Genomic DNA, 25,378 nt, shown 5'->3' with positions numbered 1-25,378 from the left:
TTATAATAGTTTGTATCTTGCATAGGATTTTTACAGGGCTGCAGTGAGAATTCCACAAGTCTATGCATAAAACCTTAGTGACTCATTCAGAGCTATATTCTTCTTCCAGAGAAAATGGGGGAAGCATTTTGTGAGCTTCTTTAGCAAGGGTCATTTCTCCCCTTCACAACGCTGTTGTATTATGTTAGTGGAGACTTCTGAACTGAAGAAGTGAACATAGATCTCTGGTTAGTTTAGGTATCACAAGCGATGACCTAGGATGGAGTAGTAAAGCTTACATATTTAAGAAAGAAGTGAGAAGGGAGCAGTGCATAGAGCTCATAGAAGGTTTCAATGAGGAGATGAGAAATCTTGATGAGGAGAATATTGATTATGGTCCAGAAAGAAGATGAGTTTGTGAAGCATTCACCCCAGTTCAGTAGAATCTGGATGGTTATCTGTTCAAGGCGATATTCCTTGGTATTTTGAACTCGGAATTTGTAGCCCTGACCCTAGTGGAAAAATTGGAAGGCACAATTTTTCCTATAAGAAGTGGACGGTTTGATTATAACGGAAGGGCATTTGTGACAGAAGCATGAAAAATATGTATACAAGATCAATGAACGGTCTGGTAATCCAAGGGAAAAAATACAATGAATGCCCGGGTTATCAACAACAGAAATGCTTTCAAAATTTTATTTCTCTATATGTCATTATAGAAATAATCTTAGATAAAGACTCATCAAATGAACACGATAAAAAAACATCATTTCCTGAAGAGGCTAAATAATTGTTCATCAAACTGAAACGGTTCAAAGTTCAGTTTATTTTCTGAGTTTTTGCTCAGAATCAAGGAAGAGTGCACACAGAGTTTCAACAAAATAAACTTTGAGGGAAGACGAATAAAACATGGGGTTTCCCATAGAATCCTGTATTGTTGACGAAAGAAGGTGCGTGTGATGGAGCCTAACAGTCAGTTTTTCCATTTTTGTTTTCCTGTCACAGTGTCGGACTTCACTGTTCTCTGCCTCTACTCTCACCATTTCCTCTGTTACATCTCCAGTTTGAATCTCAATCCTGATGTAGAACTTCCCGGTGAAGACACATGTTTTTTCCCCTCCCTGATCTCTTCCTAACCAAGGGACCGATGGATCTTCCTACTGCGAAGCGCCTGCAAAATCTGCAATCCAGAATGATAGATGAGGTCTTAATTCCATATTGATATAGCTTAGGGCTTCAAAAGAGAGAGGCGGTGATCATTTTATCAGGAGCCCCTCACAGCGTGCACCAGGACGGCGCACCCGTTCTGCCTCAGGGATTCTGGGAATATGTCTTGCAAAATGGCATTTTTGTACTGGTTATCTGCTATGGCCTTCAGTTGATGGTTCAGATGCTGGGCGGTGAGGTAAAGGCTGCAGAGAGCCAGGGGTATGGGAGAATGGAAATATGTGTTCAGAAGCGGAGTAGTTCTTTTCAATTTTGTAAGCGTCGCCCCTTTGCATTTGGTTTCCGCACAAGATTTCACCTTTATTGCAAAAGATTACAGCAGAAAATTTGCACGTAATTTATTAATTAATTTTAAAATCACAAAATCACTGTTTTGTGACTTTAAAATTAATTAGTAAATTCTATAAACTGTCAAATAGGGTGCAAATATTAAGCTGTTTAGCCAAGGGCCAAAAGATTGCAATCCGATCAAATTTTGATTTTCCTAGATATTGTATTTATTGAAATCTCCAAACCATCCAAAAAAACCATTAATTGAAATCTCCAAACCATCCAAAAAAACCATTAATTATTTTCAAGGGTCAAGACAGGTTTAGATGAAATACTCACCTATAATAGCCTATTGGCTAATAAGGATAAGAAAATCACTTATATTCTGGAAACTCTTAATTCAATATAGTTCACATGTAGATTTCTTAAGCAATCAAGCCTCCTATCCACACATACCTTATCCACCCATAGTTGATTGATTTCATAAGAAATTAATCTCTTTCTACGCTGTCCTCAAGACCTCTGAGCTAGACAAGGTAACAAATTCCTATTTTTTGAGCAGGCTGAAATTTCCTGGTAAGAAGAAAAACTGAAGAATTATGGCGGCTGTAACAAAATCTGCTCTGTTCCTCTCTTCAACGCCAACCTCATTTTCGAGAGCGCCACTACCGCGCCTTTCCAGCAACGTGGCGCTGAAACCTCAAAACCCTGGTATTTCTCTACGAACCGCTGCAAGGCGCAGTGTGGTTGTCAGAGCCGCAGATGCAAGCCCTAAAGTAGAAGAGCTAGGCACACAACTGAAGCAGCTGACCCTGGAGGAGGCTCGATCCCTGGTCGACTGGTTGCAAGCCGAGCTGGGCGTCTCAGCTGCCGCCTTCGCGCCGGCCGCTGCGGTGGCCGCGCCGGGCGCAGCTGCAGCCGGCGGCGGTGCCGAAGCCGCTGCCGCTGCCGCAGTGGAGGAGAAGACGGAATTCGATGTTATTATTGAAGACGTTCCAAGCAGTGCCCGAATTGCAGTCATCAAGGTTATACGCGCACTTACGAATTTGGCCCTAAAAGATGCCAAAGATATGATTGAGGGTTTGCCTAAGAAGATCAAGGAGGGCACGGGTAAGGACGACGCTGAGGAGGCCAAGAAGAAGCTGGAGGAAGCCGGCGCTAAAGTTGCCATCGCCTGAGGTTTCAGCTTTCGATGTACATATCTTTTGTTACCAATGCCTAAAGTTCCATTTTTTTTATGCCAATTTATTTGACATACCCTTTTTGGTTTTCTCTTACTGTCGAGCTTAATTCCATAACCAAGGATTGTAAAATCTCACCAAATGAATCTAATCGTGTTCATAAATGCATAACTACGCTGAAGGGGTTTGCTATCTGGAAGTCACGGGCTAAATTTTAGCATCAACTGTGCAGATTGCCGCAAACAGCATCGACCACCATTCATGTCATCGTTACTATTGAATTTTGTTAGTTTTCATTAGTTAAATAGTTGGCAGTGACATTTACTGCAGAGATTAAAAATATCGTAGTCTGACAGAGATTAAATATCTACTACATTGCCTTCTAAAATCAACCCCATCTAAATACATTTTTCTAGCGCTCCGTAGACGGTACCCCTGTTTTTCGGGTCTGGTAGTTGCAGCAATCAAATATTGTAGCATTCGGAGTGTTTGATTTTTGAATGGTAGAGCAAGAATGGGTGGAATACAAGCAAGATGGAGTACCGTAAATTCTACCCAGAAGATACCCCTTCATCAAATGAGGTTAGTTTTTCTTGTAACATTTTCGTTCTGGGCGCTGCACTATAGATTTGACATTTCAATTTGATAATCTCCTGTTTTGCGATCATCATCATAGTGAGGGTTATCTTTCTTTTATTCCATCTTACAGGTCCTGGGGGTGTGGGAGGGGATCTAGTCTACACACAGTCGTAGGTATGGTTTTATATGCTAAATTCATCCGAATTGTGTTATATATTGCAAGTGGGGGCTTCACTCCGGTGGGTTTGATTGGAAATTTGAGGTCATAGTTGCGGGAATTCATACCAGTCCAAAAAAGACTTGCACACAATATTTCAGGTACTAAAACTAGGGCAATTTTCCACTGAACAGCAGAAAGTTCCTCAGCAGACACTTCAAAATTTAAGAACGTTCTGCTTCCATAAGAACTAAATTCGAGGTTCGTATATAAATTTTATTTGGGGAAAATATTGTCATCTGAATTATATCTCCACACTGCCATTTGTCGATAAAAAAATTCTTCAAATTCCTTGTACCATATGCAAACCTTTAGCAGCAGTTGAAATATGCCCTTCAACAAAATAGCCACAGGGAATTTTAAGGAGAATATTTAACAGCGGGATTCTCGTGAAAGGACTTGTTGCCGCTATTGTAATTTGTTACACTTCCTATCTGGAAACAGATTTGATGTAATTTTACTGAAAATTTGGAAATTCGGTGAATTGGAGAAGATGATTACAAGCTCTTTCCAAATTGGCAAAAAAAAACAGCTTCATAACGCTTTAAATGAAAATTTAATTGGGATTTGGTGTTATTGAAAATATGAAACTGGCATAAATTAGTTTTTTGTTTTTTCCTAAGCCCATTTGTAGAACACTTAATGTCATTGTTCAATATTTTATCTGGGTATAAGTTTTTTTCGCATTAATGTTTCGGATCATACTACATGATCCGAATCATGATTTCATCTTCTTCTTAACTCTCTTGCATCCTAATCCCACAATGATGGATCATGTAGTGTGATCCAATACGTTGATGCGAAAAAAACTTACACAATCTAATCCAGATAAAAGAGAACATTTACATGGATTGTAAAAATCTGATAGCTTTGATGTGATGTCATTTTTTTTGTTATTAACATTTCAACATTTGTTGTCAATTTCTCTATCAAGATTTGCATTTAAATTGTTAATTTGTTCTACCTCTGCATTTTGCTGGTGTTTGACCCGTGTTGCTGCACTTGAGGAGCTATTATTTGTCCCCACGCTCTGCATTTTGTAATGCTGCTGCTGCTCAACGCCTATATTTTAAGGTCGTAATCATCTATTAAGCCTAGTGATTGGTACCGGTGCTGGTAGAGGAGATGACTGCTGGTTTCGGTTATTTTTTCAGAAAAAAGTAGGAGACAAGTACTTGGAGATCATTTCTCTATGTGTGTTGATACTTCAGATACACATCAAGTTTAACGAGAGACTTCAGATACACATCAAGTTTAATGAGAGAAATAGGTGTATGTTTTAAGGTTTTTTTACAATCAATGAAGTTCTTCTCTTGCATCAACTATGCTGTTAATTTCCAAGTTTTCAACTGTGATGCCCTGCAGATATTACTCGCAAGCTCGGGTTCCATTGTAGGCAATAGAATTGGGGGTTAATCATTGAGGCTATTTGGATCAACCCTTTGATTGTGCCACTGCACGATTAGACTGAGAAGAAGTGTATTGGTTGGGTTCTGATATTCTCGTAGGAAAAAGAAAAAAAAAAAAAAAATATCACTATGCAAAATTTGGCTTCATTTTGCTCTAGGGTCATCCTTGTATTAAGGATGTACATAAGAGAAAATGCAAAGTGAGCAAGGTTCTCTGATTGCTTTGATTGCAATCAGTTTCTCTTCAGTGAATGAATGAATCATAATTACTCCAATACCTTCCACAAGATGAAGGGCTGGTTATTTGTGAGAGCAATCTTATTGCAATGGAAATTTGCAAGGGTGGTAACTTTAGATAAGTTCTATCAGGAATCTTGGAATTAGTATAGTTTGAAAACAAGGGGGCATCAATACAAAAATCAATTTTCTTTTGCATCAACTATATCTGTATGAAACTGCTTTGGTTGGTCCAACCCTTGTAGAGGTTTATGGATAATTTTTCAAGGCAAAGTATGTAAATGAGTTTTACATATATTAAAATAAGAATTAGAAGCATGACACACATCTATGACCTTAAGGGCCTGTTTGATTGTTGGAATATGATTTAGATTCCATGATTTAGAAATTGGAATCTAAAATCCATATTACAATTTCCAAAATTTATTTAGGGATTGTATGGTTCAAACCCAAAAATATTTTATCTTCGAAATTTGTTATTTGAAGCTTGTTTAGTTCAAAATATGAATATATGGTTCAAAAAATGATAATAATATTTATAGTGAGAAAGGCGATTCATATCTCCAATTTGTTCAAGGACTTGTTCATGGTGCTTCCAACTCCACACATGTCGAAAATGTCGATGTTCATTGCAAAATAAAAATTCAAGAAAAAGTTAAAAGAAACGTGAAAGAAATTAGATATGTGCAATACCAATTTTTTTTTTTAATCCAAGCATATGAGTAGGTGCAATAATAGCTGAAAATATTCCCACAATTTGAAAAAATTGAATTCGTACAATTTTTTGCAATAATTTTTCTAATTTCGTCAAGCGGTGCCTGCTAGTTTTTACAAAATGATGTTCAAAGGGTGCCCAAAGTAGATGTAAAGGGTATTGTTAATGTTATAATTCCATCGAATAAATTATATTATATATATGAGATATATGATATATGACAAATATTATATATGGGATAATTAAATTATATAAAGAGTAATATATATATATATATATATCTTATTATGTAACCATTATAATATGTTAAGGATATATTACTTGTGTTATAACTAGAACTAATGTAAGTTAATATGTTTAAGAGACATGCCTCTTTATTTCACATATATATTCATTCATATAGTAACTTGGAAAACACATAAATATTCACAAGTGCTATTACAAGTTACAGATCCTATTTTCACTAACATGGTATCAAAGACAAGTTTGAACTCTTGGGATAAGAGACTTCAAGACTGGGAAGACCAATATTCATGCAAAGATCATTATATATGAGGTTCAGGGAATAATCAACATGAATGACTGTAACACCAGATTGAGCGTTTGCAATTTTGGTGCTTGAAACACAACTTTCATGACCACGATGGACCTATTCAAGGAGTAAATTTTAACAAATCTAAGTCATTATTCATGTCTGGAGGTGATGATCACAAGGTAAAGCTATGGGACTACAAGCTGTGTCAATGCCTTTTTACATTCCTAGGGCATAGTGGAGAAGTTTGCACATTTAATTTCCATGACAAGTATAAGTGGATTGCTAGGGCAAGTGAGGATTGGATGATAAGGATCTAGAATTGGGAATTGAAAGTTCATGTGTCTGTCCTTCATGTTTACAACGGACGTTGTGTGGTTTTTGCCTCTTTTCACCTCAAGGAGGATCTGTTTGTTTTCGCATATGAGAGTCGAGCTATTCGTGTATGGGATTTGACTCCTATAACTAAAAGAATTATTTGTGCCACTCTCTCCAAACAGATCGACTTTGACTAAGAAACAAGAGTTGGTGATGGTTCCACTAAGTATACTATTTAGGGATATTATTCTGGTTTACATTGGGCCTCATTTCACCCAACCTTTACCATTTATTGTCTTTGCTAAAAATAGTGGCCATGTCAAACTATGGTGGATGCATGATGAAAAGGCTGTGGAAGTAGACAATTTGAGAGGACATAGAAATGATGTATCTTGTGCGTTGTTCCATACACACAAGGACATTATAGTTTCAACTTCTATAGACAAAAGTGTCTGAGTGTGGGATTTGTCAAAGTGTACATGTCTCCAAACTTATTGTAGAGAAAATGATGGGTTTTAGAATCTTTCTACGCATCCAGAAGCGAATCTTGTGGCAGCTAGGCATGACAGTGGGATTATTGTCTTCAAATTGGGGAGTGAGGCCTACCTATGTTGTCTCTGGGGGCTCCCTACTTTATATCAAGGCTTGTTTTCTACGTACTTATGACATTAAAGAGCTTAAATAATGAGGAGACTGTAGCTGTTAAGAGTGGGGCTTGGGATAAAAATGACATTTTTTACTCAACTTTGAACAACATAAAATACTGCCTGCTGAATGGAGATTGTGGTATGATCACAACACTTGATGTTCCGGCATATATAACGAATGTTTTTTTGGAAGTTTTCAATATTGCCTTGATAGAGATGATAATAATTGAGTTACAGAGATAGACACTCATGAGTGTGTGTTCAAGGTAGCGTTGATGAAGAAGAAATATGACGAAGTGATTAGCATGATTAGGAATTCTAATTTCTCATGTGGACTGGCCATTCCTACTTATTTGTAGTAGAAGAGATTTCCAGATGCGACTCTCCACTTTGTTAGAGATGAGAGAACTTGATTCAACTTTGCTATGGAGAGTGGGAACATTGAAATAGCTATTGCTTCTGCAAAAGAGATTGATGATAATGAACACTGGAATAAACTAGCACTCCAAGCCCTTCGACAGGGTAATCTTGGTATGGAAGAGTATGCATATCAAAAGACACAAAAGTTTAAAAGACTCATTTCTGTATCTCATTACTAGTGATTTACACAACTTGAAAAGGATGATGGGGATTCCCAAAATAAGAAGTGATATAATGGGAAAATTATACAATTCATTATATTTGGGTGACATTAAAGAGCGCATCAGAATTTGGCAGGAATCTAGTCAGCTACAACTTGCTTATGTCACTGCATCTTTTTATGGGCTTTTGTGTCCAAACCATACATATGGAAATGATAATATCTCTATGGTTTGGCTATTCGTCACAAGCATCACAAGAGCCTATTTTCAAAGTGAGGGAAATTAAAGACGAAGGTGTAAAGTCAATATATACAATAACTCACTCAAGTTATAACTTTTTAATCCATAGCTTCTATTGTGGACATATAAAGACTCTTCCATCAACCTTGAAGAATTATCATGTACGAACAATGTATTGCATGAACAGTATCATGATTTGGGGATGGAGACATTGTCGATCAAATTGATTATTATTGCTCCACAAATTGTTGCAACCATTATAACAGTGATCATCTTATTCTAGGGATTTAAAGAGTCTACTAAGTATAAGGCTTGGGTTGTAACAATATAATTTGGATCTCTGCATGGATTATCAAATTTCGAGAGATTTATGACTATTGCATGATCCATGAAAATTATTACTTCAATCTGCTTGTAAGGAGGTTGGACCTCATTGGAGCAACTTAAGTGTGCCATATTTAATGTGATACAAAATTGGTTAATGATATAAAAGTGGCAATTTTACATTGTGGGGGAGAAATAATAAACAATATTTCATTCCCACTTGAATCATCCTTAGTGAGGAGTTGATTCAAAAGAGGATCTAAGAAGACATTTTCAGATATGGACCTTCATGTATCAAGGATGTGTAGATATGTATTTATTATCCTTCAGTATTACATGTATCTACTCATTGTAGTCTCTCTCTTATTTTGTATTTCTATAATTACTATGAAGAGCTATTTGCCTTGATCTTTTCCTCTGTCTCTCAAGATGTTCTTGCAGGAAAAGAAGATTGGTACATTAGGCATGCTACCGAATATTATGCAGAGTTAATCTTATAATAGTAGCTCCAAAGGAGCTATGATTTAGGGTTCACGAATCATATAGTGATTAGGCTGGATAATGTGAGTTTCTTGAATCAAATATCCTTGACGATTGAAATTATGAGAGAGAGTCAGGCAGCTCATTAGAGGCAACCTTGGAGAAAGAGAGGGAGCAGAAAATAATAAATGTTTAAATCAAACTTTTGATGATCTTGGTTCAAAAGGAGTAGACCTTGATTGATGGATTCTCCACTAGTCGGAAACTATAACAACTAAAGGACTATGATTCATGGGATAAAGTCTCATGTCTGTAGGTTGGAAGGCCTTATGCTATCAAGATAACCATTGAACTAGGGAAGCATGACATGCCTTGCTTCCAAGAGGTTAGAAGGATGATAACAGATTTAGAGGAAGTCCAACACTCCATCAGAGAGAACCTTGTGCTAAGAGGTCAAAAAAGTTGATATCAAACTAAGAGGGAGAAACCTTATTCTCTGATATGTTTTATGGTGAATGTTGTGACAACACCACATGACAGTATACATGGAGACTTCATGTGAACTTTAAATGTCATACATGTATGACGACTTCTAAATGATTATCACTTGTATTAGGAGAAGTTGTTGTAAAGTGACGTCCTTAGAATAACTTGTAGCATGATTCATTTTTGCAAAATTGTTTCATGTAAAGGCTTTATCTTATAAATCAACAACTAGGCGGTTGATATCATTAATTTGATTATCTACAAGTTGCTTGTATATATATATTTTTGGTACTTGGTGTATATCTTGCCTTGATATTCTGATAGGCCATTACCACATTGAGTACTTGGTGGATATCATTTAGTTGATGTTCTAATAGGCCATTACTTAGAGTATTTGGTGAATATCATTTGATTGATATTCTGATAGGCCAATGCTCATGTTACCAAATATGATATCAAATAGTAAATGGTGAAAATCATATGTTGATATTCTGATAGGCCAATATTTACATGATATCATATTCTAGAAATCTTTTGATCAAAGATTTCCTATATGTATTATTTTTGAAATATTACCTATGGTGTAATATCTATGTGTTTTATCCTTCTTCATTAAGAGGGAGTGTTAATGTTATAATTCCGTTGGATAAATTATATTATATATATGAGATATATGATATATGACAAATATTATATGACCATTATAATATGTTTTAGATTAAGGTAAAAGCAGGTTTTGAAGAGGCCCCGAAACCCATTACATCAAAGAGAAAGATAAACCATTAAGCACAACCAGGTTTTAAAAGGGCCTGAAACTAGCCAAACAACTAAACCAGGTTTTGCAGGGACCTAAAACCAGCAGATATGACCAGTAAAAATAACCAAAAACTCTGAAATCTAAAAGGACAAACAGACTGGAGCAAAGCAACCAGGAAGACTATCCAAACCGGATACTAGAAAACCAGAGACAAGACTATAACACCAACCCAGAAGAACCAATTAGCATAAGGGAACAAAAGATTATCCTTTTAAAATGAGGTTACCCTTACGCGACTGAAGGGTCATATCTAAAGGGGGAGCAGAAGGCTTAGCCTTCTTCCCTTTAACCGCAATCCAACCATCCTCAAACTTCACTGCCTCGGTCACCCAATCCTCAGAGGACAAAGACCCGTGGAACCCAGGGTATGCAGAGGCCTCAGCAAACACCCTATGAGAGACAGACGACAACTGACCCCTAGGAGGGTCAACCGAAGTAGGGGGAGAGACCAAATCCTTAACCACCAGCTTGGAAAGAACGCTGCCCATAGCCACTAAATCCACAGGATGAGACGCCAAAGCAACCTCCGCAACCATCGGCTCGAAAGGAACACTAGCCTCAACCTCTGAAACCACAGGAGCAACCGAGGATTGTTTCACCATATAATGCTCAAAGGAGGCCCCAGTCCGCCAAGAGGGGGAACGCCTAGGTTTGGATTTCCCAGCTACACAACGAGCAGCAACGTGACATGTCAAGTGGCATTTCCTACAATGAAAAGGGATTCCCTCGAAATCCAACATTTGAGTCCAAGACCCCCTCGGGGAATCCAAACAGACCGCCTCAGGAAGACCTTTAGAAACATCCAAGTCAACAAGGAAGCGAGCACAGGTCAAGTGGAAAATATCTGAAGTGTTAGCATCCACATATAAGAAATCCCCAATAGCGTTCCCAATAGATTCAAAAATTGAATTCTGCCAAAGATGAATCAGAAGATTAGGGAGCCGAACCCAGATAGGGCACTTATTAAAGGATTTTGAGAGAGGATCAAAATCCATATGCCACAGTTTGGCCATAAGTGGAAATCTGCCCTGCCAAGAGAAATTATTGTGATATAAAATAATCTTCCTGTCATTAGAATCTTGAAACTTAGCTATAAAAAAACCTTTAGCACATTGAAATATGTGAACATTATAATCAATCAGTGGCAACCAGTTCTTGGAGATCCAGTCATGTAGATCAGCAAGGGAGGGCCAATAGCCACGGAAGCAAAAAATTGCAGCAAAAGAAGAAAGGTCATCTACCGTTTGGAAAATGTCTTCAACTGAATCTGGATCCAAAGGGACCCTGATAGGCTTTAAAGCACTTACAGGCGAAACCAGAGAGGGGCCAAATGAGTTAACATGAGGGAAAGCACCATGAAGCCCAACCTCAAAGGCGGCAACGTCAGCGAAAGTTCTTCCCTCGGAACCAAAAGAGCCTAAACCAAGAGCAGGAGAACCAAAAGTCGACAGAGGGGCAGACGGGACCCTACCCCCATCTGTAGAAGAGGCCGGGCGAGATGCAGAAAGAGCCTTAGCCCCACCCACAAAAGAAGCCCCATTATAATATGTTAAGGATATATTATTTGTGTTATAACTATAACTAATGTAAGTTAATGTAATGCCCCGCCCGGAGATCCTTGGAAATAAGGATTCAAATCAAGCCAAGATATTTTTTTTCTACAAGTATGAATGCACAAGACAACATCATACAGGGATCACAAAAATCGCAATGGAAGACTTCAACATAATTCTGACAACCAACGAATCTCCGAACGCCACTACCAAACTGACACACACAAACAAAGCCAACAAAGACAACGCACATGATGAGGGCACAAGAAACAACCACTCATCAACAAAACACCAAGCTGGGGTAAAATGCAGAATCTCGAAATTTGGCTAAGCCTGAAATCCTGAAGCCCTGAAAATTGGCTAAGTTTGGATTTCTGAAGCCCTGAAATTTCCTAGAATCCATAACTTATCTCCGAGAGGTTTGAAACCTATCTCAAACGATTTGTCGCATATATTAAAATATATCTTAAGTATAAGCTGATACTTAAACGATATATTTTAAACCCCTAGGAAATCTGTTTTGAACCAGGAAGGTGTAAAAACTAAAAGGGTGTCCAAAACCAACTTCCGAACTTTCATCCGACAAGCCTAGATAGCCCCTGTTTCTCACACGAGAAAGAAAACTGGTCTCGAGTTTCGCGCGAGATCTTTCACCGCTTCACGCGAGGACTACTGAGCTTCGCACGAGGATTCACATTCTCGCACGAGGATTCCCTACACGTTGCGCGAAGATTTACATTCTCGCGCGGGAAGTGTATTCTTTCGCGCGAGGAAGAAACAGTCTCGCGCGAGGAAAATACAATTTCGCGTGAGGAAACAAATCAGTGCGACACAAAGCGCAAACAAAAAGCTAAACAAACAAGGAAACCTCCATACGGGGAGTATCGGATCCACGTAAATTGAGGAATGAACACTCGAGAGCACTAACAGCAAGGAAAGAGGAACATCTAACCATCTAAAACATAAAAGCAAAGCGCATACTGAAATAAACATCGCAATGAACAAAAATACATTTAAGAACTAAACAACCAAATAAGTGCGCGGTTCCTCCCAACCGTCAATAGCATCATAAGACCATCGTGGGTCCTAGCCATCCCCCGCGCATAACATCCCAAGCCACCGACCAAATCGTCGGTACTGTCGTAATAGGGACGTCACTACTAAAATATGCAACAATATAAGCACAAGGAAATCTAACATGCTAGTGATAACGCATAAGATAATCCTACAGTAGATAACATCACCTATCACATGCTAAACAGCAGTAAGCAACAGATATACTACTAAAGCAAATCACATCATCTAATCATATGCTAAACATCATAATAAGGGAATGCGCCAAATAAAATAACATCATCTAAACATGATATACAAGCATCCCAATGAAAGCATACTTCGGAACCCAAAGTACCAAGTGAAGACATCCAGCAACGGTCGCACTAGGACAAAGATCATCTCTGTACACCGATCCCTAGCAGTGGTGAAGGTAGCTATGCCTCCCAACCACGTGAAACCCGTAGGTCCACACCCACCGTGCTAATGGAGCTAATGATCCAACCACAAACACACAAAAATCACAACATCCATGGCTAACACTCACGCCAAACAGTATGATGGTTGCAACCAAGAACCTAAGACAATGCAAGGAGTACAGGTCCTGGTCAGACACTCAATAGGCTACTATGTAGGGACTAACATCATGGAGAGTTGCTTGGCATCAAAAAGCCCAAGCTAGGACTTGCGCAGATTCAACATCCCTCAACGGAAAGGCTCTTGCACCCCAAACCTTTTTATTATCTTAAGTTTTATTACCAGTCACACATTTATTTAATTTTCACTTAATTAAAGCTTCCTTCGCCAACCCTCTGGGCATAATGATCACCAGGCTGCGAGGTAGAAGCCCCCTCCATATGCTACCCTACCCTACCCATGCTCATCCTACGACAAGTGCCCTTGGGCATGCATACTCCCATCCCAACCCCAATGATCATAACTTCCGGCAAATCCATGAAAGATCGGGCCTCACAAGTCACCCAACAAATGTACGCGCACGTACTCGTGTGTGTTGCACCACCATCACGAAGATCATAACACAAGGACAGGAATGAGAACACAATGCAAAACAAACACCCAACCGAAAGCAACTCAAGAGGATGGATTCTACACGAATCCCAAAGCCAATAAAATCATACATCATGAAATCACTCAACCGGCCTCAATCCGAGAGTATGGATTCTACACGAATCCCAATGATGTAACAAGACCAAACATCATGAACTCACTCAACCAGCCTCAATCCGAGAGTATGGATTCTACACGAATCTTAGTGTTCACGAAACAAAAGCAAAGGTCCAACAAAAACCATAACAAGTGTAAAATCACTCAACCGAACACGTCGGGAGTATGGATGCAACACGCATCCCAATGCAACATAAAAGTGCAAAAGTGGTCTGACTGATATCCAAACGGATCATCAAGGTCCACGACCCACATTGTGCCAAGAAAACTCGAGAAAACAGGGCGGCACGCAAAACGAGGTAAAAACTCCAAAAATTTGAAAAACTACAAAATTAAAACCCATTTGGCCTTTGGGTTGAAAAACTTCAAAAATCCAAAAATAAATGGAATCGAACATCGTATGCAAAAACAGCCAGCATAACGGTGCAAAATCCCAAACCCTCATCCCAAAAAATAGGAAAATGTTCATACCCGCCCAACTGGGTAGAACTAACATACAGAAACGGAGGGGAACACTAGTTCTCAGCCTCCAAACAAACGGCTACCAAAAACAGAAGTAGAAACAGAGCAGAAACAATAAAACAGGAAAGCCCTACCTCACAGCCAAAAGGGCAAAACGGGAATCTGAACCATAAAATAAATATCTCGCAGAAGTAGCTGAAAATCGCGGCAATCCAAGGTTTCCCCGAGCTGGATCCAACGAGCCCAACCTCGCGACGATCCCACGCCCGTAGCTCCCACAACGAACAAAACAGTAAATCCTCATGAAGAGGATTTTGGGTTTTACTCTCCAACTTTCCAATTCAAAAGTGAGAAGTGAGGAATTAAATTCCTTTTTGGATACTTATTCACTTTTTGGGTGAATAATCGATTAGGGCATTTAACCAGACAATCTAGTTGAACCCCGAATCGACCCAAACGAAAACAGGCTATTCCTATAAATAGGAATTCATCTATGGCAAAGCTGCCAGAAATTAAAATAAAACAATTAAAAAGCCCGAAAACCCAAAAACACATAAATCTCCTTAATAACTTTCGCGACAATGCGAACCTCTAAATGCACAGACATGCTTACTGGTCTAATCACATAATGCAAATGAGTTCGGATTTAATAATCACCGAAAGGTTTAAATTAAACATTTAATTAAGGATACATCGACCATACAAGGACGACATTGGTAAAATATGAATGGCTGAATCACTAACTCCATGTGTCACTGCCAGGGATATAAATCCTACACACTAAACAACACGATCAAGTGCAATTGCATATAATAACATAGCCGAAGCAATAAATGCATTAAATCACCTAATTTAGCCATTTAATTAATTATATTAAAATAATCTATTTACATCACTCACGTTCGCAAAAGGCGTAGCAATGCAAAAATGAAGTAAATAACCATAGCATTAAATCCATCATATAGTGAAATCAGAGGTATGTCCAAATACCAGATAACTAGATATCACCATAAAACACACTGTCATCTCAAAATAGCATCATCATGCAATATGATTAACTGAACAACATAGTAGTCTAATAGCTATGATACTGGAATCAAAGAGTAACATTTGACCCTCAGGTCATCTCAAATGTAAAACATCACATAAGAACAAATATCTCTTAGATCAAAATAAAACAAGGTAAATGTCCACAACACATAACCAAATAATCCAACAAGAACAATCCATTCTAGTTACTTAAGCATTTAATAATGATTGATTACTTTGCATTAAAAAGACATTTAAAACACATAAGAAAACACAACCATAAACATGACTAACCACTGCTACAGGTACCTAGTCTAGTGTAGCATGTTAATAGAACATAGTGCAATCTCTGCACACATCTCGAGGTAATCACGGAACAACCTCATGATACCACATCGATCCTGGTAACCACTGGCACAAACCTCAATGAACCAAAAATCACATCATAATCTCAAAGATCAGTCGAAAGCATAATCAAAGCAACTGATACAGAAACATAAATCCGAACACCTCGACGATGTAGACCACTCAGGGTCACAATCATGATCCATCACAACAAAAGATCAGCAAGGGTGCATCCATCAGGACAACTTACAATATTCAAATGGGAGAGGCACTACAGTTAATATGTTAAAGAGACATGTCTCTTTAAGAGACATGCCTCTTTATTTCACATATATATTCGTTCATATAGTAACTTGGAAAACACATAAATATTCACAAGTGCTATTACAAGTTACAGATCCTATTTTCACTAACAGGTATCATTTCTTGAAACGCCTCACTCTCTCAGTTACAACTCAATTAAATTTCAAAAATATGTGCAAAAAAGGTGCTCCCGAATAGGCATCCGGATGTCAAAACCAATTAAATTTCACTTTAGTTGAAATCCTCATTTAAAAAAAATGGGAATTCCAAATAACAAGTATTTTGAGGGGAGACAAAATTCTTGTTTTGGGGGTCAAATGGGGATACCGAATCCACATTTCTTTGAATTCCAATTCCTATTTTGTAGACCCAAATAGTGGATTAAGAATTTTTGAGGATTTCGAATTTCAATTCCTACTCAAATCCATGATCCAAACAGACCCTAAATAAGTTTATATCTTTTAATTTTGTGAAGTGATTTTGTATATTTTTTATTCACTCTAAATAATCTTGTATTTTGTAACTAGTCAAAAGTGAGGTGTCATACAGTATATACATTACCTTTTTAAATGTTGATAACATTAGCTTTGTAGTTCCAAAGGATCTGTGTGATGGTTGGTTCCTTTTGTATGGGTGCTTGGTGACCATGTTGATGATAAATGTCCAAAAAAAACTGAGAAGGATTGCTCACATTTTGGGATGATTGTGTATATGGCAATGATAATATATGCACTTAATTTTACTGACATTGTGCATTTAATTGTTAAGTTTGAAGAATGTGTCTCCTTTCTTGGTATGCTCCTATGCCTATTTTGATGGCTATGATGACAATTTGATCTCTATACATGTGCTAAATGAGTTGAGGATTGTGTTCTAAAGAACTATTTTAGCTTCGACAACTATGTTACATATTAGATGGAAGTTGGGAATAAATTGGAAGTTGGAATAAACTTTTGTAGGGTGTCATTTTGTTCTGACAACTATACCTACCTTTTCTTCATGTTACTTCAAAGTGGTTAAAATAAAGCATTCTTTAGATTGCTTTGATGGCTTTTATATTCTCAACAAGATTGTCTGCAATTGGATGAAACAATCAACTCTCCACTTTTAGGTTTATTAATAATTGATAGTTTGTACTGATAATAAATTTAAAATCTAAAATGAACAGATATAATTCAAAATAAGTAGACAAATTTTAAATATTAAAATCTTACTAACAACACTCAACAATATTGGTTATGAACAATTAAGAAAATATTCTCCCTTCTAATGAGAAAGCAAATACAATTCATATTCTCCCTCGTTTTAAGACTTTGATGCCCTACTTGCCAAAAAGTGTTTGACATTCTAATCTCTCTTTTCCACTTTGTATTCGTCTATTTCTAGCAAGTTGCCCTCTTTGCAAGAAAAAAAATTCCCTTACCTTATTTTTAGCGAATTTTAATTTTCTATGACATTACAGCGCATATACATCATCCCTACACTGTTAATTCTCACCCTTCTTATGGTAGAGCATAAACAATATATTAGATTGAAAACAATAAATTGAATTGGAGAAGTAATAGTATACTAACATTGTTATATAAATAATTGAAGAGAAGAGAGTAGAGCACCAAATTCTACATGATTGAACAAGTGTTGGGATTTTTGTCATTGAAGACAAAGGTGCAATTTTTCCTTAGGTTTATGAGGACTAGGGAAGTTGTGTTCCTTGTTTCTTGCATAATATTTGAGATACTCAATTCTCTATAAATTCTCCATAAACAATTTCAAATTTTTCGCTACATATATTTCACTCTAGAACAACGAATGCACTATTTTTCACTATCATTGACTCATCATCCACTAATTCAATGATAATCAATAAATGTCTAGAACTGTTGAATGGGTGTCAAAGGAGTAACAATCATTTACATTAGTCATGGTCCACCTATCTTTGTATTGGTGATGTTACTTTTCATTAAATGGGGCATTTTCATGATTGACTTTTTAGAAAGAAAATGATATGCAACACATTCACAATCATTCTTACTCTAACAAAGGATGGATGAAGGAAGTGATTAGATTGAACGTCAATGACTGAAAATCAAGGAGAGGGTTGGACGACGATCCAATAAATCTCAATTGTTAAATATGTTGCATCATTACTAAAGACTTTTAGTAACATTACTAGAGGTGTCATTTTTGTTAAATGGAAGACTGCATTCTTTTAATTGTTGTCTTTTTGCATTTACAAGCGAGGTAGACTCACAAATGATCTGAATTGTTCCAATGCATGATTAAGCCATGTTGCACTACCTTTGCAGTAATGAGACCCAACCACCATGGCCTGCCTTAAGCAATGGCCCCTTGGGCCATTAAAATCCTTACTTTAACACAAGCATGATAGATAGATGTGCTCACGACGTTTGTCTATATTTTTCCTTCCACTTTCTCACTTATCCTCAAGCCTTCCCCAAGATTTGGTTGAACTAAACTAATTTTTGCCTAGTTATTATATTTGTAGAGAATACAAGATTTATGTTTCCACAATTTTGTTGGGTTGTTTGAGAATGAGGTGCCTAATAATAACAACAATAATGTGTTTTGTTCATGGGCATTTGTGCAACCATGTGGCTTGGTGAAACCTTCTTTCATGCACTTTATCTGTGATTTTGATTTTGGTTAAAAGAAAATTTTAAACTTTTAAGAAGAAATTTGGATATATGATATTTTAAGGAGAAACTAATAAAAAATGAAGGATGTGTCAAAGACACTACAAATTGTAATAATTGATGCTAAATTGGATCATATTAGAGCCACCAACTTTAATTGTGTTTGTTGGGGGAAATGATATCATTTTTTTGAATGTTTTTTATTTTTTAGTGATCATCTATGTTTGTCTATTCATTACTATCTACCATGCAGAATCGAGGATTAATCGACTTATTGAGACTTAAGTGAAAATATAAAATAAATTGTAAATTAAAAAATTAAATGGAATAAGAAAGAGAAATGTAATCATGTGTAGGTTGCTAAATGGAAATTTTCATATTAGATCCATGAAACTTTTCATGTGTTTGAAACTTAAAATTCCATGTGTTTGAGATAGAATAAAACTAAAACCTACATTTTACTAGTTTTTGAAAAACATGAACGGATTGGCCTATCAAAGGTGTCTTCCTCTATCATTCAAACCAATACCTATGTAGTGAAGGAATGGTGATATCGAGCCTCAAGTTGTTTATCTCCAATAGATGTACATGACTATGAGTGCCCCTCGTTTTGAAGCGTTGGGAATATAAAAATGTATTGATGATTAAATTTAATGTGTTCCTGTTTTGGTTAAGTAAAAATAGGTTTTGAAAGGACCTAAAACCTTGTACAAAGGGAGAAGAAAGAAATAATAATGAGGAACATAAAAACAACTATGGAAAACCAATCGACAAACTAGAGGGACACAACCAAGTTCCCCAGAAGAGGGCAAATAGCCCAAGAAACCATAGACCATCAAGATTTACATTTTGGTCCCGACTTTTGAGAACGTATAGACATATCAAATGAGGGTTTGGTGGACTTGCCTTTAACTGATGTCCAACCATCCTCCACCTTCCCAAAACCACCGCTACAGGAAAAGCACCAACAACAAAGTTGTGGACAAAGTCAGTGGTAGAAATAGGGACAACGTCAACATTCTGACTCAAATCTGCCAAAGGGACAACAATCAAATCAACAAAGTCAGTAGCAAGAGAAGTGTCCACGATCGAAGGGACAACATTCAAATCATCAGAGATAGCAACAAAATCCTCATATGAATCAGCAAGAGAAGAGCAATCTAACCCATCTACCATTGTGGACACTTTTTGAACCATATAGTGATCATTTGAAACCCCCAACCACCAAGAAGGTGATTTCTTCGAATAAACCTTGTCAGAGGAGCATCGCACGAGATTGATGGGATGGTTGTCCTAGTCTATTTACTAATTTAGAATTGTAAATACAAAGGTACCATTTCTGGGGTATAAAGGAGCAAATTGCATTTGAAATCAATGATGGAGTAAAAAAAATTTAGATGGAGATTAATCTAATGAAGAAACAAAATCTAATCTAATGGAAAAACAAAGTTTAATTTAATCAAAAGTTAATCTAATTAACAAAAAATTATCTAATCTGAAAATCAAAACAAATCTAAGTTAGTGATCTAAAATCAAATACTAATCTAAGCAACTACTTAATTTAAATAGACTAATCACTATGCAAAAGCTATGGTGGCCTTTTAAGTAATCAAATTGGTTAAGGATATGGGAGTCACAAGGATTTGGCTTGAAGGAGACTCAAATAACATTGTTAGATGCTCAAATGGATTGTCTAGGCTTCCTTGGACAATTTCCAGTATTATTTTAAAAGCTTGGGAAGTTCTTTATTCTATGGAAAAATATAACATTGTCACACTTTTAGAGAAATGAATATAGTTGTTGACTCATTGCCCAATGTGGCAATCAAGTCTATTTAGGATGCAAGATGGCAAGAGGAAGTGGGTTTATCAATTGAGGTCTTATCTCATATTAATTATGATAAGATAAATGGAAAGGAAGGAGTATTATGAAATGAATGAGTTAGTACATCAAAGGGGAGTTTTTATGATTATGTAAGTGATCGGATTTTGTGATAGTTGTGGTAATAAGTGACACTATAACTAGCACATTTTCTAGAGTTTTTTTTTTAATCGAAGCTAGCTTCATTAATCATACCTTGGTTGCTTATTCTATGCTTTGCCACTCATTTTTCTATGCGCTTTGTAATATTGGTGCTTTGCTTGATAGTTGTTTGAAGTATTGGAGATGCTCTATTGTCAACCTAGGTGGACAAAGGCAATGCAAAGAGCACATTTCTTGTGAGAAGTGGAGAAAAAGAAAGATTCTAGGAGATTCCTAAAGGTGGTGGTCTTACCCTATTTATGGTGTGGCTCCATGGAGGTAACCCCAATGTCTCTAAATTCTTCTATAAAAATTGGGATGAGGGCTCTTTGGTCTTTCAAGGAAAGAAATTTATTGTAAATGAAGATATGATATCCCAAGTAACACGTGTTTTGGTAGTTGGGAAAAACATTTATAGGGATAGGAAATATTTTGAATCTGTTGTCAATTCCTTCCCTAAGGATGAGGATGAGAGAGAGAGATAGAGGCATTGGTCAAAATGGGAAAGACTTGTTACTCCTCAAGCTCAACTAAGAAGATATGGAGGATTGTTCTCTAGGCTATTATGTACAATGTCACTTTGGATGGTCATTTTTCTAGAATTTGCACATATCACTTTGTGCTTCTGAGTCACTTTAGGTACAACAAGAAAATCCCCATACCTTATTACTTGTTTACTTCTCTGAATACGAATCTTAATGGTACTTTGATTCTCAATGATGGTAGTAGCAATTGTAGGCTTAATGTTCTCCTTATTGCTAGGAATAGGGTGTTGGACTTCTATAGAGCCATAAAATGGTCTTTCACTAGTTCAAGGATGTTAATCTTTAGCCGAGGGCACTGGAAAGCAAAGTGGACATTCAAAAGGTGGTTGTTGTTACTAGGGATATGGTGGATTAGGTCAACATGAATGTGTATGACAATGTTGATATGATCAGGAAGGGAAGGGATTTTGCTAATTTTAAAGGGTTGGAGGACATGATCTTGGTGCTAGCTAGCATTGATTCTATTTTGAAAAGAATTGCTAATCAAAGCTACAATATTATGAAGGCTTTGAATGATCACATTAAGACCCTCTCAGGTAAGCTAGAGAATCCCAATATGGACAGGGTCATTATTCAAGTTGCAGATGACAAGGACTCTCCAACAGATTCTCAAGTTGGTCCTAGCATAACAACTAGAGAAAATACAAAGGAAAAGGTCTCCACTCCTACTAACAAGGTCAAAGAGCTAAAGAAAGTTGTGAGGGAGATGGAAAAGGTGGAGCTTAAGGTGATTGAGTTGTTGAAGTGTTTGGGGTCATTGTATGCCCTTATGTGTCTTGGTTGTGTTCGAGTTGGTGATCTTTTTGGTGGGCTTGGTCCTTTTTGTTCTACTGTCTTTTTCTCTGGTTATCTTTTATCTTCTTTCACACCTATTTTTTGTTTGTTGTTGTTTTGATGATGGGCTTGAAAGGTTTCTATCTCTAGTTCTTTATTGTAAAGGATTTAGGGCTCCTTCAAAACTTATCTAAATTTAAAGTTAAATAAAGTTAATCTATATTTAAAAACATGAATTGAATTCTGAATCAAAAATCTTAAAATAAAGCTTAATAAGACCATACATTAATATAAAAGTAAAAGATCATTTAAACCAACCAAAATAATAAATTTAGAAGTTAAAGAGAATTTTTTGTTAAGACAAAGTCAATTATTTCCTAAAGCTATATGAAAATAAAACATTTGTAATTATTCCTTTAATAAACACCAGAAGGGATGGCAAGACAAACTATTGTGATTTTAGCACATTTTATTGTGTTTTTCTATTCAAACTATATCAAATGCATTTTCACATATAAACATGTTGGATTGAATGCCCAACTAGATTCATTTAACTTAACCAATGGTTAGACATGCACAACTTTTTGTATATTATGGGTTGTATATTTTTTTCATTACATTAACCACTGATCTATATGAGTTGTTGAGTAGTTGAGTTGTTCATTGGATTAGATTGAATATAATATGTTGAGCCAAAACAAATTACACTTTTTAAAAAGTACACAAAAATCAAAAAGTTAGCTAAGTCCGTTTTCCCAAAATGTGCCCACACAATCTACACCTCGTAAGAAATGTGACCTTCAACAATAATATACAAATGTGAATAGCACCAGGCAGGTGTATAACACTATTTTTCTCTCACCACCACTTGGCCAAGGGCAGTCATGAGTGCACACAATTTACCTATTGTGGCAGGTTGGGTGGGAATAATTAGTTGCATCCTATAACTTCTATATTGATTGCTGAACATTGTGGGTCACTTCTTTCACTAGTAAGCCCTATCAGGTTAATCTTTAACATGTTGTGTTATAGGAGATAACCTAATCTTCTTTACTACAGGGAGTATATTGTTGTAGTATTTTATTATTTCTTCCCATTTTTTCTCATACATAAGTCTTAGTAATCTCTTCTAACAATATTTTTTATTGGTGAAAATAAAAATTTGTGTCACTTCAACCTAAGATATATTACTAAAATCATCAAGTGGGAAGGGCTACGCCAAAAACATTATCTATCTCTTTGTCTTTGCGTTGATTTTCTTATTGTGTGTCCATCACATTTTCCTATCCTCCATTAGAGAAATTTTATGTGCATTGGTTGTTTTATCTTGTTCAACAATTGCACCATATGCTTGCTATTATGCTTCTAATTTCATAATTGATACATTTCTTTAAAAAAGGAGATGAGATTACATGTTCATAAGCTTCGAAAAAAAGCAAATACGTGTAGATTGTAACACCAAATGCTACCAAGTAATTTATCAAGATCATAATTAACATGCAAATTACCAAGTTGACATCAATGACAACACAATAATGGATCTTATTATCATTAAACTTGTTCCAAACCTTAGTCATCTTCACTGCATCAGTTATGCCAATAGGGTTGGCCCCACATATTGTGTATGTGTAACTAGTGTAGTAGAACTTATAGGTCATGCACTATAGCTTTGTATGTTTTCCCCATTGTTGTAACCTCTAGTCATGGTGCCCTTGACAATTATCACTTTCCTAGCAATAACCACAAGTGCCCTAAGTTGATGCATACAAACATCTCCAATATTAGAGCTATTAAGGCTTGAAAAAAGTGATCATTCAAGAGGACCTCATCATGGTTATAGTCAGAATACTACCTAAGCTCAAAGAACCTCTTCTCATACTAGTCTCTAATCTCATGATACTCATCTACACGAGCCTTTCTATAATAAGTAGATATAATCTTTCTAAATCACTCCTCAAATATGTCCTTGGTGAGATTTGCAAGATTGAGCTCGAGTTTTTTTTCCTCAATGTTCTACCAAGTGGAGGCATACCCTCTCGAGTATGTGACCGCATAGTGAGTTGATCTAAGGGTGCTTGAATATGGGTGCATAGAGAAACAATGTCCAAGGTCTAACAACCACATCTCAACCTTACTACTACGTCCCTTTTTGTCAAAAAATGGTGGTTAAGATCACATAATGTCTCTCATCACATCCAAACAGATGGTATCCTCATCTTTTGTAGCCCTGCCTCTTCTATGTGCTCCTTTGGCACTAAGTGGTGTATGAGAATCCTTGTGCTCTTGCCTCTCCTCTCCCTACTCTAACATAATAGAATTTGCCCCTCACGAGCCCTATTGTGATCTCTCATTTGGTCTACATCCCATCCAAGCTATGAGCTCCTAAATTAAAAGCATTAGTACACAGTACCATGGTTCTCCTCATGCCTTTCCTTTGCTTCATGCCCTTACTCTTGACGCTCTTCCTCCTAGAATTCCTCATGATTCTCTTCCTTATAGTCATTTTGACCGACATTTTGTCAGAACACTCTAAAGGAATAATGTAGGGATTCTAGTGGAGTGACATTACTTTGCTCATGGTAGCCCAAGCGACATCAAGTCTTCATTCCAATTCTCTTGGCATGCTAGACTCAGAGTTGTGTGTAATAATTGGTCAACATTTGCAACACTACACTTTAATAAGTCATTTCATTCGTGGTTAAATAGATCAAATAAACAAGCATGTAAAACCATGATAAATTGACCTATTGCCTTCTATTCAATATGAGTGATTGCTCTTCAAGTGCTAAGATATTGGTGACTATAGACACTATTGAAATAAATGATTTAAAACATGCAATCTAAGCTATTTTTTCTATGCAACAATATGAAATTTAATCTAGATGTGAAAACAATGATGTATGATGAAAGCAAGACAAATTATTTAATATGAGATGCAAAATTAATCAAAATGAACATAATAAGCAATAATTTCCAATTGTTAATGCATAATATCGCTAGAGCCAATCTAGCAGAAACTCTTAACTACTCAATTACACATGAGAATGAGTGAAGTAGCTCTATTTTCATATAAACCCTACGAAAATCAGTGATCAAGATCGATTGAGATAGACAGTTAAGATTAATCCAAAGGTGAGTTGAAGTTGAGTTCACTCAGGCACCTCCAGATCAATGATTTCTTTAAGAGGTGGAAGCACAGTTAACCAACTTAATT

General features: G+C 36.7%; 1 protein-coding gene across 5 annotated transcripts; it reads left to right on the top strand.

Moving 5' to 3' along the window:
* The first annotated feature begins 1,879 nt into the window (after positions 1–1,879).
* On the top strand, positions 1,880–5,417 carry LOC149539634 (large ribosomal subunit protein bL12c-like). 5 transcript variants are annotated; one of them, XR_016356278.1, is made up of 4 exons: positions 1,880–2,670; positions 2,890–3,239; positions 3,367–4,723; positions 4,819–5,417. XR_016356278.1 is itself a non-coding variant. In XM_089800872.1 (2 exons), the coding sequence occupies exon 1, from the start codon at positions 2,076–2,078 to the stop codon at positions 2,652–2,654; it is 579 nt and encodes a 192-aa protein (XP_089656998.1). In that variant the 5' UTR covers positions 1,880–2,075; the 3' UTR covers positions 2,655–2,670; positions 4,819–5,417. The 5 variants fall into 5 exon arrangements, 3 of the variants coding, with proteins under 3 accessions (XP_089656998.1, XP_089656999.1, XP_089656997.1); XR_016356279.1 differs by lacking the exon at positions 2,890–3,239 and having other exon boundaries at positions 4,608–4,723; XM_089800872.1 differs by lacking the exons at positions 2,890–3,239; positions 3,367–4,723.
* Positions 5,418–25,378: the final 19,961 nt, after the last annotated feature.

The sequence above is a fragment of the Cupressus sempervirens genome, chromosome 9 (assembly GCF_028749045.1).
Source record: "Cupressus sempervirens isolate cs-2001-9-10 chromosome 9, ASM2874904v1, whole genome shotgun sequence".
Classification (NCBI taxonomy): domain Eukaryota; kingdom Viridiplantae; phylum Streptophyta; class Pinopsida; order Cupressales; family Cupressaceae; genus Cupressus; species Cupressus sempervirens.
This window is presented reverse-complemented; position numbering and strand designations above follow the sequence as displayed.

Coding starts and splice junctions, on each gene's coding strand:
- LOC149539634 (XM_089800872.1), top strand. CDS start 2,076: ATGGCGGCTGTAACAAAATCTGCTCTGTTCCTCTCTTCAACGCCAACC.